The 17,113-nt window shown below is 40.2% G+C and overlaps 2 protein-coding genes across 13 annotated transcripts in view; one reads left to right on the plus strand and one right to left on the minus strand.

Moving 5' to 3' along the window:
• Nucleotides 1-2,498, minus strand: part of MED23 (mediator complex subunit 23) — a 47,399-nt gene extending 44,901 nt beyond the window's left edge. For 7 of the 10 annotated variants that reach the window (XR_012433440.1, XR_012433441.1, XR_012433439.1 and 4 more), the window contains exons 1-3: nucleotides 2,272-2,498; nucleotides 1,898-1,929; nucleotides 1,653-1,740 (exon numbers count right to left, since the gene is read on the minus strand). Coding sequence is in view for 7 of the 10 variants with exons in the window: in XM_074037055.1 (XP_073893156.1) it covers nucleotides 1,653-1,740; nucleotides 1,898-1,929; nucleotides 2,272-2,310 (159 nt within the window). In the remaining 3 variants the exon portion in view is untranslated. Of the gene's footprint in view, nucleotides 1-1,652; nucleotides 1,741-1,897; nucleotides 1,930-2,054 lie in introns of all 10 variants that reach the window. The other 3 variants (XM_074037056.1, XM_074037054.1, XM_015448664.4) reach the window with 1 other exon arrangement.
• A 9,474-nt stretch (nucleotides 2,499-11,972) lies between these two features.
• Nucleotides 11,973-17,113, plus strand: part of ENPP3 (ectonucleotide pyrophosphatase/phosphodiesterase 3) — a 96,975-nt gene continuing 91,834 nt past the window's right edge. For all 3 annotated transcript variants that reach the window (XM_015448666.3, XM_074037059.1, XM_065543408.2), the window contains exons 1-2: nucleotides 11,973-12,133; nucleotides 16,141-16,216. In XM_015448666.3, coding sequence (XP_015304152.3) covers nucleotides 12,056-12,133; nucleotides 16,141-16,216 — 154 coding nt within the window. In that variant the 5' untranslated portion in view covers nucleotides 11,973-12,055. The remainder of the gene's footprint in view (nucleotides 12,134-16,140; nucleotides 16,217-17,113) is intronic.

Consider the following 17,113-nt stretch of genomic DNA (forward strand, 5'->3'; position numbering starts at 1 on the left):
ACAGGTGCTGGAGAGGATGTGGAGAAAAAGGAACACTTTTACACTGTTGGTGGGATTGTAAACTAGTTCAACCATTATGGAAAACAGTATGGCGATTCCTCAAGGATCTAGAACTAGATGTACCATATGACCCAGCCATCCCATTACTGGGTATATACCCAAAGGATTATAAATCATGCTGCTATAAAGACACATGCACACATATGTTTATTGCGGCACTATTCACAATAGCAAAGACTTGGAATCAACCCAAATGTCCATCAGTGACAGACTGGATTAAGAAAATGTGGCACATATACACCATGGAATACTATGCAGCCATAAAAAAGGATGAGTTTGTGTCCCTTGTAGGGACATGGATGCAGCTGGAAACCATCATTCTCAGCAGACTATCACAAGAACAGAAAACCAAACACTGCATGTTCTCACTCATAGGTGGGAACTGAACAATGAGATCACTTGGACTCGGGAAGGGGGACATCACACACCGGGGCCTATCATGGGGAGGGGGGAGGGGGGAGAGATTGCATTGGGAGTTATACTTGATGTAAATGACGAGTTGATGGGTGCAGCACACCAACATGGCACAAGTATACATATGTAACAAACCTGCACGTTGTGCACATGTACCCTAGAACTTAAAGTATAATAATAATAAATAAATTAATTAATTAAAAAAATAAAAAATAACAAGAAAGGAAGGAACAAGTAACTCTTGGACTGATAGGGAATTACCTTTAGATTATTATTAGGAGGAAAAAAGTGCTAATTAATTAACAGTGTACATGGTATATGATCATGCTATAAAAGTGTTTCTATACGCATAAAATACTTCTAGAAGAAAACATAACTTGAGGATATTGGCTAGAGACAGAAAAAAGAACAGGTAAGAGAAGAGAGAGACTAGTTATTGGATCCACCCTTTTTATACCTGTGCATTTTGAACCATATGAATGTATTACCTATTAGAAAATAATTAAACAAAAGGTTAAAACATGACTGTATTAGCAGTATATGATCCATGTCTGGAGTGGCAAATCTTATCACCAGTGGCTGACACACAGTTCTCATTTCCCTACCCATAATACACCATGAGAAGGTAAGGCACTACTGGAATGTGAGCTCTTCGAGGATGACACATTTTGTCTTTTTTACGGATACATTTTCTGGTAGCTGTTCTTTGTTACTTTTACAGTTTGTTTCCTCATTTTTACTATAATATCTTCCTATCGTTATTATAGAATCTTGGTATTCCTATTGTAGCATCTTTGTATCAATGCTGTGCCAATTCCTTTATTAAGTAAAACAAATGGAATGTGTATCTTTGACAAGTAAAGCTTAACACATCTGTTTTCAAGTGTACCAAATAAATCCGAATAGGATGAAAATGATCTTAATTAATCTAACATAGGGGAGTTTTTTTCTTTTTAACGTTGCACACTGTGCAGTATCAACTTGACTTCTCAACATAGGTTTTCCACCGAAATATACAAATTAAAACAAACGTAAGCCAGAATAAAAAATGATGACAATTTTATTTCTTCCTTCTCAGGAAGATCTTAAGAGCAACATCAAAGTAAATGTTAAAGGAAAAAAAAAAAAAGAAGGGGGCAAAAATCATCAGCTGAATGTATTAAAAATGAAGTGCTCACCTGAGAAAGACCACCCCAAAACTGTCTGAAGGCACCCAAACAGCTAATTAGTTTTGTTTTCTCATCTTCAGGAGTATCCATAAACATGCTAAAAAAATAAAAATTACATTATTTGTCATTCGTTTTAAAAAGGTAATTACACACAATCAGAATAGTGGATCTTAGAACCTTCCAACACGAAACTAAGTAAAATCTGACAGATACAATCACATGAAAACACAAAAATCCGCCACGCATACACTCACCCAGGAAAAGCCTCTTCTATAACTTCCGTTTTCTGTAAAAAAAAAACAAACAAACAAAATGTAAACAATGTTAATTTTTAAAAGGCGCCTCCCTTAGCCAAGTATTACAATGTAACACAGGACAAGTCACCTTAATCAGCTCTGAAACTATCAATACCTGTCGGGCCTGTCACTGTATCGATTTCAAAGGATACAATGAACTTGACAGCAGTTTGAGAATCACTAAACCTCCCCGCACACAACCTCGATGTCAAAACAAGAGAATAAAAAGGGAAGCGTGAGACGAAGTTGCCCGGGCCAGCTTCCTTGGTCTGCTGCCCCCGCGTCTACCCGTCCCCGAGCCGTAGTCCTGGATGGCCGGCAGCTGCACTCACCACCACCTCTTCGAAAATGCTCTGCAGTTGCGTCTCCATCTGTACTATTACCCCCGCCTTTCCGGGGTGCCCGGTAAGGCCCGGGTCAGACCCGAGCTCTGGGAATATATGGGGCGAGGGTCGGAGACCGCCGGAGGAAACCGTAGCTCTCCGACGTCGCTTCCCTCCCCCAGTGCTTTACCGGGGAGCCTTCCCTCCGCAGCCCAACCAACTGGAGGAACCTGTACGGAAGACCGGAAGGGCCCGGTACGCTCTGTTTGCAAACCCCGCAGAAACCAGCGGCGCCGCCAGACGGTTCCGTCTGTGGAGAAGGGCAGCCCGCAAGCCGGACGAGAGCGCCCCCAAACGGAACCTTGAGCCCAAGGACCCCGGAGGCGTCATCGACCGCAGGCCGCCACCTCCCGGCTGGAGAAGGAGTTGCTTCCTGCTCGGGACTAACCCGTTTGCAGACTGGGAAATGAAAAGCTTGAAACCCAGAGGCTGCAGCCTGCGGAAAATGCTGGAGCCGCAGCTGATGTCTGTGAGCAGCTGACCTTCTGGACCTCCATCAGCGGCCTGCAGCCAGGAGCTGAAGCCACAGAGACGGTGCTTGTCAGCTATGATAACCTCAGTGCAAATGTGATTGACTGACTTTTGAATGCCAAACCAATTTTGCTTCTATGGTATAAATGCTACTTGGTCATAATATATTATCCTTTTAAATGTATTGCTGGATTCTATTGGCAATATTGTTGAGAATACGTGTTTTTCTTCATATGCCACCGTCATCACCAACCCCTAAAACATCTGTTATGCCTTTTCGATGATCAGCTTTCTTTACCTCAAAAAGAAAATTGTTGATGAGGGTCATAGACATGCAAAGGGCCTTTCACTTCTTTGTGAAATGCCACAAACTGCTAAGCATGAACTACTCCTTTGTAGCTGCTAAGTGATGAGCTGATGAGTCCCCATTAGTGGTTTTGTTATACAAGTCTCTGACCTGGCATAAATTTAGTTTTCTAACAACTTTAACATGCACATGCAACCATCGTTGCCCACACAATAGCTACTAAAAGCTTAAAAGAAATAATTCAGATTCCCTGCTGGAGAAAAACTTGAAGAGTTAGGCTTCGTATATTGTTTGCTAGGGTTGCCATAACAAAATGCCACAGACTGGGTGGCTTAAACAACAGAAATTTCTTTTCTTGTAATTCTGGAGGCTAGAAGTCTGAGGTTGAGGTTGGTAGGGTTACTTTCTATAGAGCCCTCTGTCCTTGGCTTGTAGATGACCTTCTTCTCCTTGTGTCTTCACGTGGTCTTTCCTTTGTACATGGCTGTGTCCTAATTTTCTCTTCCTAGTAGGACACCAGTCAGGTTAGGGCCCATATAGCTACTCTAAAGAGCTTTAGTTCAGTTGAAGAAGTAGACATTTTAAACCGTAATATAGTGTAATATGTGCAATACTAGTGGTGCTAATAACGTGCCAGGGGGAAAAGGAGGAAATACAAATTTTTCTACAAAAAAGGATTTAGAAAGATACCTACGTGAGTTTGCTTAGACTGCTGTGAATAGCATACTATAAACTGGGGGGTAATTTGAGTCTGAGCAAACTGAAAGCTGATAATTCAGGCTTCTTTATCCATCCTTGTCCTATCATGATTTAGAGTGGGGGACTAAAGAGCCAACTGGAAACTCTGAGCAACTGGGCAGGGCTTATCAACTTTAAGCATCATTATAGTGTGGTCTGGGGGCGTTGTTTCTTGGAGAATCCCCAAAGTTGGTATCATCAGGTCTTTCCCCTTACGTTGGTCTGAATCATCAAGGAAGATACATCTAATCTCTTACAAGTGGGTAAAGTACTGACTGGCTGCCAACTGTCTTGCAGCCAAATGAAACAAGAAGCCCAAGTTCTCAGATTATGGTTTGCTCAGACTCGAATCACCCCAGTTTATAGTATGCTATTCACAGCAGTCTGACCAAACTCACATAGGTATCTTTCTAAATCCCTTTGTGTAGAAAACTGTGTATTTCTTCCTCTTTCCCCCTGGCACTTTATTAGCACCACTAGTATTGCACAGATTACACTAGATTACCATTTAAAATGTCTACTTCTTCAACTCGACTAAAGCTTTTTAGAGTAGATACAGAAACTAAACATGCCTGCATTTCTTAACACCTGGCATAAAGTCTGATACTTGGTGGTACTCAGTCATTATTCATTACTTTGGGTAGAATAAAAACATCCGAAGTGCCTTTATTTTATGGGCAAGACTTCCTTTGAGGTAATAGCTATTTCTGGAATGCTGGATGTAGAGAAAGATTTGGAACACCTAAAGAGTCATACCTAGTAAAGTTATTATAATTTATAACAATTGGGTTCACTGGACATTTATGTATGTGGTAGCTTAGACTCCTAATGTTATTTCTGAAACTGTTACAAAATTTTTTCAGCAAGTGTTCATTGAATGTCTTCTAGGTGTTGGCCACTGTGCTAGACACTAGAACAAGACTGCAAGCCCAAACTGACCTAGTTCCTGCCACCACAGAGCTGACATGGCAGAGAGGAGTTTAAAGGTTTGGGAAGATAACTTGGTTCATGCCAGGTTTCAGAGATGTAAACAGGACATGGCCTGTACCTTCTGCTTCATGGACGGGCACCGTGGGAGCACTGTAACACTGAGCTCTACCTCAGAGAGCCCAGGCAGCATGGTTGTTTTATAATGTCTCTTCTGGAGACATCTCTAGAATCTGAGTCATAAATGAGGCCCTCACGAGTACACTAAAAATGAGAAGAGCCTATGAAAACCTGGAAAATGTTTGGAAATCAAATTATTTCTGAGTTTCAAAATGAACAAAAGGGCTCCTAGAAATCTAACACTACTAGGGAAGATGTCTGTCCTTGAGACAAAGTAAGAGAAACAGTCTTCCAGGAACCAGAGACAGCCTTAGGAATGCTGATCATTCAGTAGGAAACAATTGCTACGCCACAGGAGTCATCACATCAGGTTCCTCGTCTCCAAATTGATTATAGATGTTCATTGTGCTGATCAATAATGAGATTTTTACTTATTTAGTCAGAAAATATCTTTTCACACACATAGGTACTGGCAAACAGTGGTATCAAACTGTGACCATTGATTCTACTTTGCCATGTCATTGTTTGGAGGACTAGAGCTGGACTCTCTATTCCCTGCTGAGGTGTTTGCTTTGTCTCCCAGTGTATACCATTCCCTCTCAGACCTGGTTTGGCACTGCTGACATCAGTCTCACCAAGACAGCCAGTTCTCAATTCAGCTTCAATGTTGATCTCCACTTCCTGAGGATTAGCTTCTGTCCTTCCTGTACCAACTGCCTACCTGGTTAGCTTTCTGATTGCTTTGTGTGCTTGTCAATCTCCTTGTAGGCTTTTCTGCTTTTTCCTCATGACTGGCCCTCCCTGAAGTTAGTCACCTGCCCATCTATCTCTGGCATTATGTTATTATGTGAAGTCTCCCTTCCTTTGTGGACTCCTTCTTCCTTTTGCTGTTGGACCTGAGCCTAGCATCCGCCTCACCTCCACCACCCTCCTCAGTGCGATTAGTTTCTCTGGGCTCTCCCAGTCTAGTTTGTCCACCTATCACCCAAGCTCTAGCACTGGAACCAGGAAGGGCAGGTTCCTGAGACTTAAGGAAGTAGATGTTGGCAGGCCCCTAGGGCTTTTCTGAGACAACAACAACCCATTTGTTGCCAGAATTCTGTGGACATTGGGACCTTCTGTAACATGAGGAATGTTCATGGTTTACATTGATGGGTGACTTAATGGTAGTTGCCTCTCAGAATGCAAGTGTTCTGGGCCATTAAGCATTAAAATGTTCAGAGTAAAGTTTTCGGAACCAAGAAGGTACAGGTTGTTCTGAAGTTGAAGAAGAAAAGAAAAGAAGGTACAGATTGTTCTGAAGTTAAAGAAGAAAAGAATAGGCAAGGTTTCAAGGTCCAGTTAACTTAGAAAGTGTAGGTTCAGATCTAAGTGACACAGGCAGTCTATTCCAAAGTCTAAGCTGCATGGAAGGTGTGGTTTTGGCTTGTGTCCATTGATCAGGTGAACTGTTAGGATTAAGGTTTTTTGTTTTTTCTTTTTCTTTTTCTTTTTTTTTTTTAGATGGTGGTCTTACTCTGCTGCTCATGCTGGAATGCAGTGGTGCCATTATAGCTCATTACAGCCCCAAACTCCTGGGCTCAAGCAATCCTGACCACATCCTCCCACCTCAGCCTCCTGAGTAGCCAGGACTACAGGCATGCACCATAACTCCTGGATAACTTTTTATTTTTCATTTTTTGTAGAGACAGGGTCTCACTATGTTGCCCTGGTGGATCTCAAACTGGCCTTAAGTGATCCTCCTGCCTTAGCCTCCCAAAGTGCTGGGATTACAGGTATGAGCCACTGCATCCAGCCAGGAATAAGTTTCTAGAACTTGAAAGACTCAAAAGAGGTTGGGGTTTAGAGTTCAGTTAGAGGAATTGTTATAGCTGAAAATGCATTGCCAACCATTTTCACTATGCCTACTTGTATTATACATAGGTAGATTCCTTAAGGTTTATTCATCTCAGGACCTGAAGGACTAGGATGTGTCCCTATTATCATATCCAAAATTTAGTGACTTAGAGATAATCTAATAATCTCTGATAATTCTGAAAAATGAAGAATTCAATGTCCAGAATCAATTAATTTGTAACAGAGACAGTCACCTACAAGCTAAGCCTTTATCAGAGGCCCCCTGACTTCCCCATCTAGGATTTTTTTGGCGTGTTTTTCAGGGTTGAAAGAGGATGGGGATACACTTACTATGTACCCACAATTTTTTTTTATTAAAAAAAAAGAAAAGGGATGAGGGATGAGGATGAAGGAAGAGAGAAGTGAAATTCTGGCAGTGTAGGACATAAGGAATCACTTAGTAAAGATACAGAGTAAGAGTCAGTAGTACCTTGGTGATATGGTTAGGCTTTGTGTCCCCACCCAAATCTAATCTTGAATTGTAATCTCCACATGTTGAGGAAGGGAAGAGATTGGATTCTGGGGGTGGTGTCCCCCATGCTGTTCTCATGATAGTCAATTTTCATGAGATCTGATGGTTTTATAAGTGTTTGACAGTACCTCCTATGCACACATTCTCTTCTTTCTCCTGCCACCATGTAAAGAAGGTTCTTACTTCTCCTTTGCTTTCCACCATGATTGTAAGTTGCCTGGGGCCTCCCCAGCCATGGGGAACTGTGAGTCAATTAAAGCTCTTTTCTTTATAAATTACCCAGTCTCAGGTAGTTCTTTATAGCACTGTGAAAATGGACTAATATACTTGGTGTACAAAACTGGTATAGAATCAAGTTACATTTTGGAGAATACCAGGAAGAAGCATCTGAAAGGGCAACTGGACTGTCAGAACCAGGTTAAGAGCAAGCTCTGTGGTGCAATGGATAGTGCATTGGACTTTAGCCTAGATTGAAAGAACCAGGTTAAGCTCAGCAACTAATGCTGGTGCTTTCACTGGTTAGGCCTATAGATGGAATTGGTGAAGTTGAGGGTATACCACACTAATTTTTAATTTTTCTAATTCTGAAACCCAAGCTCACCTGATTGTGGCAGTGGGGAATGTCCAAAATCTGTAGGATAGGGCAGGCTGGCAGACTTGCAACTCAGGCTAATGCTGCTGTTTTGGGAATGAATTTTTTCTCTGGTAAGCCTGTTTTTGCTTGTAAGGACTTCAGCTGATTGGATGAAGTGCACTCACGTTATTGAAGACAATTTCCTTTTTTAAAGTCAATTAATTGTAGTTTTTACCACATCTACAAAATATCATCACAACATCACCCTAGATTAGTGTTTGATTAAATAACAGGATACCGTGGCCTAGCCAAGTTGACACACACAACTAATCATCACAGCAGGAAGGAAAAGTAGGATTCCTAGCAACTGAAGGTAAGGTAGAGTCAGCGCACTGCCATGAGTGCAAGTAGGCAATCAGAACCCAGAAACCCATAAAAATGGAAGGCACATAACAAATGATTAGATAAAAGCCACAGATCCTAGGAATCCCCTAAATTTGAGACAAATTATGACATAGGTTTGGTCTTTGTTTTTAAAAAATAGGTATGATTCAACAGCAAAATACTCTGAAGAAGGAACTGGTGGCATTTCACTTCCGAGCTATCACTAACTAAAAGAATCGTACATAAGTGACCAAGTCCCTTTGGTGGTCCTCTGACCTTATCTATAAAATCTGAACATCTGATGAGAATAATGACAAAATGTTTGCAGAAAAGAATTTGAATGTAAAGTGTTTAGACTGCCCTGAGCTACATATCAAATCACTAAGAGGGATATTTATTTATTTGTTTGTTTGTTTATTTATTTATTTTGAGACAGTCTCACTCTGTTGCCCAGGCTGGAATGCAGTGGCATGATCTTGGATCACCGCAACCTCCGCTTCCCGGGTGCCAGGGATTCTCAAGCTTCAGCCTCCCAAGTACCTGGGATTAGAGGCACGTGCCACCATGGGCCTGGCTAATTTTTGTATTTTTAGTAGAGATGGGGTTTCGCCATGTTGGCCAGGCTGGTCTCGAACTCCTGACTCCATGTGATCTGCCTGTCTCAGCCTTCTAAAGTGCTGGGGTTACAGGTGTGAGCCACCATGCATGGCTAAGTTTTGTATTTTTAGCAGACATCGGTTTTCACCATGTTGGCAAGGCTGGTCTCAAACTCCTGACCCAGGTGATCCTCCCGTCTCAGCCTTCCAAAGTGCTGGGATTACAGGTGTGAGCCACCATGCATGGCTAAGTTTTGTATTTTCAGCAGACACCGGTTTTCACCATGTTGGCAAGGCTGGTCTCGAACTCCTGACCCAGGTGATCCTCCCATCTCAGCCTTCCAAAGTGCTGGGATTACAGGTGTGAGCCACCATGCATGGCTAAGTTTTGTATTTTTAGCAGACATCGGTTTTCACCATGTTGGCAAGGCTGGTCTCGAACTCCTGACCCAGGTGATCCTCCCGTCTCAGCCTTCCAAAGTGCTGGGATTACAGGTGTGAGCCACCATGCCCGGGTGGGATATTTTAAAAATACTGCTGCCTTAGTCAAAACTACATAAGATCATTAAACTGAAGTGGAGCCTGGGCTTCAGAATTAGAAAAATAAAAAATTAAAAAGAAAGAAAAAAAAACCTCAAACTTCTCTGAGTACTTCTAGTTCATCCAGTCTGGAGAGTCAGGTGCCCACATTATTCAAATGTTTTTTTATTATGATTTTTAAACACATGATACTCCATGTGGTTCCCGGAAAGAAATCTGCAAGAACCTGGATTTGGTTGTCTTTATGGCATCTTCTAGTTCTAAAATGAATTCCTTCTGTATCAACAACTAATGCTGATGCTTTTGCTGGTTAGGGATATAGGTGGAATTGGTGAAGTGGGGGGTCTACTGAATCAAGGGAGTGATGGAAAAGACGAGCACAAACCCATAATGCCAGAAAGGAAAAGTGGCTTTCGTGCTGCCGATTTATTTTTTATTTATTTTTATTTTTTCATTTTTTTATATTTTTGAGACAGGGTCTCACTCTTGTTGCCCAGGCTGGAGTGTAGTGGCATCATCTCGATTTCCTGGCCTCAAGTGATCATCCCACCTCAGCCTCCTGAGTAGCTGGTACTATAGGCATGTGCCACCACACCTGGCCAATTTTTTGAATTTTTAATAGAGACAGGATTTTACCTTGTTGCCCAGGCTGGTCTCCAATTCCTGGACTCAAGCAATCCTCCTGCCTCAGACACCCAACGTGTTGGGATTACAGGTGTGAGCCACCACAACTGGCTATTTTTTATTTTTTGTTACAGGGCCTCACTCTGTCTCTCGGGCTGGAGTTCAGTGGCATGATCATGTGGCAGGCCGGGTCTCACAAACAGGCAGGCCTCCATAACAACTGTTTCAGCACTGACTGAATGGTTAGGTTAAATATTAAAGACTGAGAGAGCCACTGCCCTTACACAAAAGCTGGAACGAGTAACAAAGGCCCACCAAGATTCTTGCCCAGGTCTTCCCCGGCCTTGAAGCATGAGAAGATAATGAAGGAATACTCACACTCCTTGTGACAAGACAGTCGTCAGGAGATTCCCAGCAGCTGCCGGGTGAGGTTTTCCTGGGGACCCTCCTGAGGGCTATCCCATGCGCAAAACCACACGTCCCTCTCCCTACCCGGAATAACGGAGATCAGGGTGGACACGCTCAAAGGGTAAAACCAGATTGTATACCAGGAGCCTATTATTTTCCTATCTGGGTTTGTTAAGCCGTTTGCCTGGTACTGCCAATAGGGCTCGCTTATATATCCACTTTGCATTTGGTTAAGATCAGTTTTGAGTGGGTTTTGAATCTGTTCTGCCTGAGTGTACCCACCCCCTCTTGTCTTTGTCTGAAATCTGTCTCTGCTTGTTTGTGTATCTGTCATGGCTCACTGCAGCCTCAAACTCTGGCCTCAAGGGATCCTCACACCTCAGCCTCCCCAGTAGCTGGGACTATTGGCATGCGCCACCATGCCTGGCTAATTTTTGTTGTTGTTGTTGTAGAGACAGATTCTCCCTATGTTGCCCCAGCTGGTCTCAAATTCCTGGACTCAAGCAATCCTCTTCCCCATGATTTTCAGAAATAGTGTGTAAATCCCATGTTTCAGACATGTTTAGTTAGAGTAGTGACGCAGTCATTGTATTTATATTGGAATGCATTCTTTTCATATTTTTTTTTCTCACTGCTTTTAGGGTTGGAAGAGTTTAGTTAGAGTACTGTTTTCCAAAGGGTGTACTGCAGTCTACAGGATTCTGATAATCTTTTCATTAGAGAAGAGTACTCAAGCTTTATTTAATCAAGGGGGTTATTATAGAACTCATGTTCCATGGAATCACACTTTGAGAATGACTGCCTTAGGGTCACTGAAAGTAGAAGAGCTTAGCATCCACTATTTGCTAAAATTCTCTTTGGCCAACACAATTATTAATTTAGCTTCTTTCGTCACAAAACTGTAACCCCTTTTCAGCATGGAGTACACTTTCTAGGATGCACCAGTCTAGATAAATAAGGAAATCGTGAATTTAAATTGATTAGTGAAAATTGCTTGGATTTGGGGAGTTAGAAGTCTTGGGTATCAGTTCTAGTTCTGGCACCTAGTAAATAAGTAACTTTGAGCCTTAATGTGCTCACCTAAAAACAAGAATAAGATGTTTATAAGGGATATTGTTAAGTTTGACTTGAGCTAATGTGTATACAAACTTGTCAAATTGTGAACACTGTAAAAAGCAAGGCATAATTATCACAGAGCTATGTACTTTATATTGGTTCAGTAGGGTTTCAGAATTTCTACTATAGTCAAAGCACGTTTTGCTATATTGATTTTCAACTGCTATGAAGTTTATAGAAAACCAGAAAGTCTAAAATTTCTATGACAAGGCTTTTTGTTTGGGGTTATTTTTAAAGAAAACAGAAGATCAGATTGTATTAAAATTTGATGATTGCATTATTCTTGTTATATATGTCTTGACTAGTATTTAGTAAAAGTTATAAGGAAAAAAGGAGCAGTTGTCTGCAATATACTAGAAATGAACTTGAATCTTTTCACACTATTATTACTACATTTTTCCTCTCTCCAGATTGCCCAATCACTGAAGAGCTGTGATGTTCCTAAACAGTTAAAAGTCAAGCACAGCTATGTAACTCATACAGTTTATCTTTGCCAGACTAGACGAAAGAAGGAGCACTACCGCATTCTGATAAAACAGGTCTATGCAGCTACCAGGATAATGGAATCTATGTTGACTTTAGCAACAGAACAACCTGTTAAGAAGAACACTCTTAAGAAATATAAAATAGCTTGCATTGTAAGTACAATTCTTATTTTTAGTCTTTCCAGTTTTGTGACAAATGTTAAAAGTATGATTTCCCATTTACATTGCTTTGTGTTGCTATTAAAATGTAAACTTTTAAGTAACTGTATTAAGTATTATCCCTTATGAAAACTCGAATGCAAATTAATATCTTAAATCATATTTTACAAGAAATTTGAGTAACAACAAGGTAACATTTCATTAACCTCAGAAGTTGGAATCCATGACAGAATGCTTTGTGATACTGATTTTTTGCATGATTATAACTACCTCTCAATCACTTTTTTATGGCATGAGTATTTTAAGACAAGAAAGTGAAAAATTAAAATAATCATGTCCTATTATTTACTGAACCAACAATTTTATCCTATTTTACTTCACTCCTAGAGATAGTCTCTTTTGCCTATTTTCTCTTTCTTGTCCTTTTATGTGGTAAGATCTCCTGCCACCATTCCTCAGCCCCCCAAAAAAAATTCCTTGATTTTTTCTTTTTTCTTTATTTTTCTTAATTTAAAAATTTTTTTCTTTTTCTTTTTACTCCAGAAATATGCTTATCCATTTCCTTGATTTTATTACTCTCTCTTTTCCCTTCACCATCAAACTTTTGGGGAAAAGAGAGCTCATTTCATTGCTTCAGTTTTCTCAGCCCCCAACCAGTCCTTCGTGCTCCAGCTTTGTTTCTCCTGTACTAAGTCCCCGACTCAAAAGTCAGTCCTCCTCATCCTTTGTCCACTTGAATGTTCATAACAACAATAACTGCCTGGTACTTTCTCATTCTGAATTATTCTCTCCCCTTGCTTCTTCCACCATGACATTGACATTTTCATTTTTTGTGACTTTTTCTTTTTCTGCATTCTTAGCCAACAATTTCTCTAATCTCATGAAAATTACAACACAAGCTTCACTAAACCCTATCTAAGATCTCTTAAGAAATCTCATGTTCTCTAATAGTCTTTTTAATTTTTATTTTATTTTTGAGATAAGGTCTCCCTCCGTTGGGATCTCAACTCACTGCAACCTCTGTTTCCCAGCTCAGGTGATCCTCCTGCCTCAGCCTCCTGAGTACATGCTACAAGGCTCAGCTAAGTTTTTGTGAGTTTTCTTTTTCTTTTCTTTTCTTTTTTTTTTTTTTTTTTTTTTTGTGGAGACTGGGTTTCACCATGTTTCCCAGGCTGGTCTCAAACTTCTGGATCAAGTGATCCACCTACCTTGGCCTCCCAAAGTGCTGGGACTAAAGGAATGAACCACTGCACCTGGCTTCTAGTGGTTTTAAGAGTCATATACCCAGCCAAGAATTCCAAGTAATCCACTAGCTCCAACTTTTTGCCCAGTCTCTGTCACACAATTTCTTTTTTAAAAAGATGTTATTGTTTTGTTAATATGTATATTTTTAGAGACTGGGTCTCGCTATGTTGCCCAGGCTGTTCCTGAACCCTGGGCTCAAGCGATCCTCCCACTCAGCCTCTTGCGTAGCTGGGGACTATGCGTGTGCCCCAGTGCACTAGCCTGTTTCAAATGCCTGCTTCCTGACTCCTGACTCAGTACCTTATACCAAAACTAATTGCATTATTTTTTCACACCTATCTTGCTGCAGTTTTTCCCTGTATCCCACACTTTAAGGTCACCACTATTCTCTGTCTCTCCAGAATTGTTTCAAGAAGTAAATAAAACAACGTAAAATAATGTGTGTAAGTATTAAGCCCAGTAACAAAATAAATCCTGAATATATTCCAGTTATTCTTTATCTTTCTGGGAATTTCAATTTCAGAGTATTCTTTACAGCTCTTATGCTAATATATATATATATATTTTGTTTGTTTGTTTGTTTGTTTGTTTTTTTTGGAGACACATTCTTTCTCTGTTGCCCAGGCTGGAAGACAGTGGCATGTTCATAGCTCACTGTAGCAACTCGGGCTCCAACTTGGGCTCAAATGATCTTCCCATCTCAGCCTTCTGAGTAGCTGGGACTTTAAGCATGTTTATTATATTTATCCTAGCTTATCGATTCAGGACATTATAAAATCTTCCACAGCAAAATTTGTGCATCATTAATTTCCCTTCTTTGTATCTTTCTAGTGGTTTTTGAGTATATAATGAAGTTCAATATTTTTAAATCATTGTTTCAAAAGTACCCTGATGTCTTCAAACTTTTACTAAAGTTTCATTTAAACATTTTGAAGGTATCTGCTGTGTTTCTAGCACTCTTTGTTTAGCCCAGTTAAAGCCAAATGATGTGTTCTCAGTGGTTTTTGACATTCAGAGTATTCTCCCCACTTTGTTCACCACGTAACATCATTTTAGATATATGTGCACCCCAATATCATGAAGATTTTTTGGAATTACATATTTATAGTAAACGATTATAAAGGCTTAAAAATAGACTTCTTAGGCACAGCACAGTGGCTAGTGCCTATAATCCCAGCACTTTAGGAGGCCAAGATAAGAGGATCGCTTGAGGCCAGGAGTTCCACACCAGCCTGGTCAACATAGTGAGACCTCCAACTCTAAATAATAATAATAATAATAAGTCTTTTACTCTCAAGGAGCTCACAGAATAATGTAGAAAACAAGCCACAAATATATGGAACAAATACAAAATCATGAAGAAACAGATTCTAACATTAAACATTGTGAAGTTTTAAAGAATCTTAAGAACAGCTAGATGTTGTTGATTTTTCTAGCAAGTTAGAACAGCCAAAGTACCAAAGATAAGGTGTAAACCAAAATATGTTAATTTGTAAGTCTATGACGTGTGGGGTTTAGCAGAAGGAGTTCCCCAATGTTGTTTTTCTCTTTTGTAGTAACTCTAGTTTCAGTCGCCTGTGTCTTCTAAGCACCATGACAAGGGATGAACTGCTAATGGTGTTATTTAGTAAATATTTATGTTCATTTTTTTCCCTCCATCCTCTCCACTGAATGAATACATACTGAAAGGTCACTGACCCTTGGGCTAACTTTGAGACTTCACGTAAGAATTGTTTTCTTAGTATTTTAACATAGCTTCCCCAATGGTTGAACTCACTTCCATTGTAAACATTAGATGTGTTAATTTTCCAGTTGACTTTCAGAATGAAATCAACCCTCAAAAAAAAAAAAAAAAAAATCGTGTAGTTCTTAATTACCTAAGCAAAATCTGATTTTTTCTTTTGTGAAAGTTTTTTGTGTGTGTGTCTGAAACTATAACAAAGGTTATTGTAAAATACTTTCCTAAGTAATTTGATTGTGTGTCCTTTTGCCATTCTTCATGACAACACACAGTATTCAAGCCCTGTCATCCAGCATACTTATCTCTGGACTTCATGTAAGATCAAAGAGGGCAGCTAGAAGAATTCTCTTTAATTGTATCAGAGTTTAATCTAATAATAGCATGAAGTTCGTTACACTAAAGGGCTTTGTCAGCAGAGTGATAATGAATGACACAAACAATCTTTGGTCAGGCAGTTTCCAAATTACCTAACTGGTTTGTATGAGTGGAAGACCAAAGCAGATCATTTGCCAGTTAACTATTTGGACAATATATTTTTATGCATGTTAAATATTATCATCATCCTGTGATAGAGTAGGAAAAAAAAAAGCCCTGCTCCCTTAGAATGAGGCAGTTAAGGATTTAATCGTTCTGGAATTATTTTCAATAAATGATCTACAAATGGGTGCCTGGTTTAAAAAAAATGGCCCAGAAAAATGGTTTTATGGTTTTAATTCTTAACTTTAACTCAATTTGCAGTTAAGTTCATTGCATTTGAATGGTAAATGTGTTTGAATTTGAAGATCTGTAATAATTGGTATCTTTAAATTCTTCCAAAATATTCTTTCTTATTTTCAAGCATTAAATAAAATACTATACCTCTAGTTAGGCCAGATACTAGATCATTGTTGGATCTGGTATCTGGCATAACTAGCATGCTGCAGGTACTTAGAGAGAATACTGAGAAAGGGTGGTTATTTGTATCTGTGTAATTTTTTAAAACATTATAAAAGCTACTTTTTCTTTTTTGCAATAGGTTCTTCTTGCTTTGTTGGTGATCATGTCACTTGGATTAGGCTTGGGGCTTGGACTCAGGAAACTGGAAAAGCAAGGTATACCCCTCAGTCTTTTCTCTGAGCATTCCCTTATTTCTTCTCTCTTCGGGCCTTAATTCGTTAAAATGTATCTCCCATCCCAAGCCTCCTCTGTCCTCCATGCAGCATTCTGCTCCTAGACATCTCCCACTCTGCACTCTACTTATCTGGAGCCCACATCTGTGGTTGGCATTGCTCACTGTACTTTCTGGACTTTACTTTTTCACCCTGCTCATTTGAGATTCATTATCATTCCAGTGTGTTTTTCTCTTACCTTTCTCCACCCCCCTTTTTATTTTTTTTTTTTGGCAGGGTCTCACTCTGCCTTTCAGGCTGGAGTGTAGTGGCACAATCTCGGCTCACTGCAGCTCCTCCCTGCCCTCAGGTGATCCTCCCATACTTGAGCTTCCCAAGTAGCTGGGACCACAGGTGGGTGCCACCACACCCGGCTAATTTTTGCAGTTTTGGTAGAGATGGGGCTTCACTATGTTGCCTAGGCTGGTCTCGAACTCCTGGGCTCAAGTGATCCAACCACTTCAGCTTCCCAAAGTGATGGGATTACAGGTGTGAGTCGCCATGCCCGGCCCTTCTTCATCTTTATAATGGACTTTGGTAAGTGGATCGCAGGCTTTTCATTCTGCTCCCACTGTCATTTTCAACATCTGATGACAAAGTATCTAGCCACTTAGTCTTGAAAGTCTTTGTTGCTTCATTCTCATGACCTCCTGCCACTACCCTGTGCCTTGACACCATGCTAGAGCTGTTCTACCTTTAAAATCTCTTGGTTCTTGATTGGGCAGTGCCAAATTTTTGAAAAGTAGTGCATAATAATATCTTCAAAAAATTTGTTTCTCATAAGAAGCAAAGAAAAACAGGAGAAATATGTCCCCAAATATAAAAATACCTCACATTCCT

Source organism: Macaca fascicularis, chromosome 4 (genome assembly GCF_037993035.2).
Source record: "Macaca fascicularis isolate 582-1 chromosome 4, T2T-MFA8v1.1".
NCBI classification, from domain to species: Eukaryota; Metazoa; Chordata; class Mammalia; order Primates; family Cercopithecidae; genus Macaca; species Macaca fascicularis.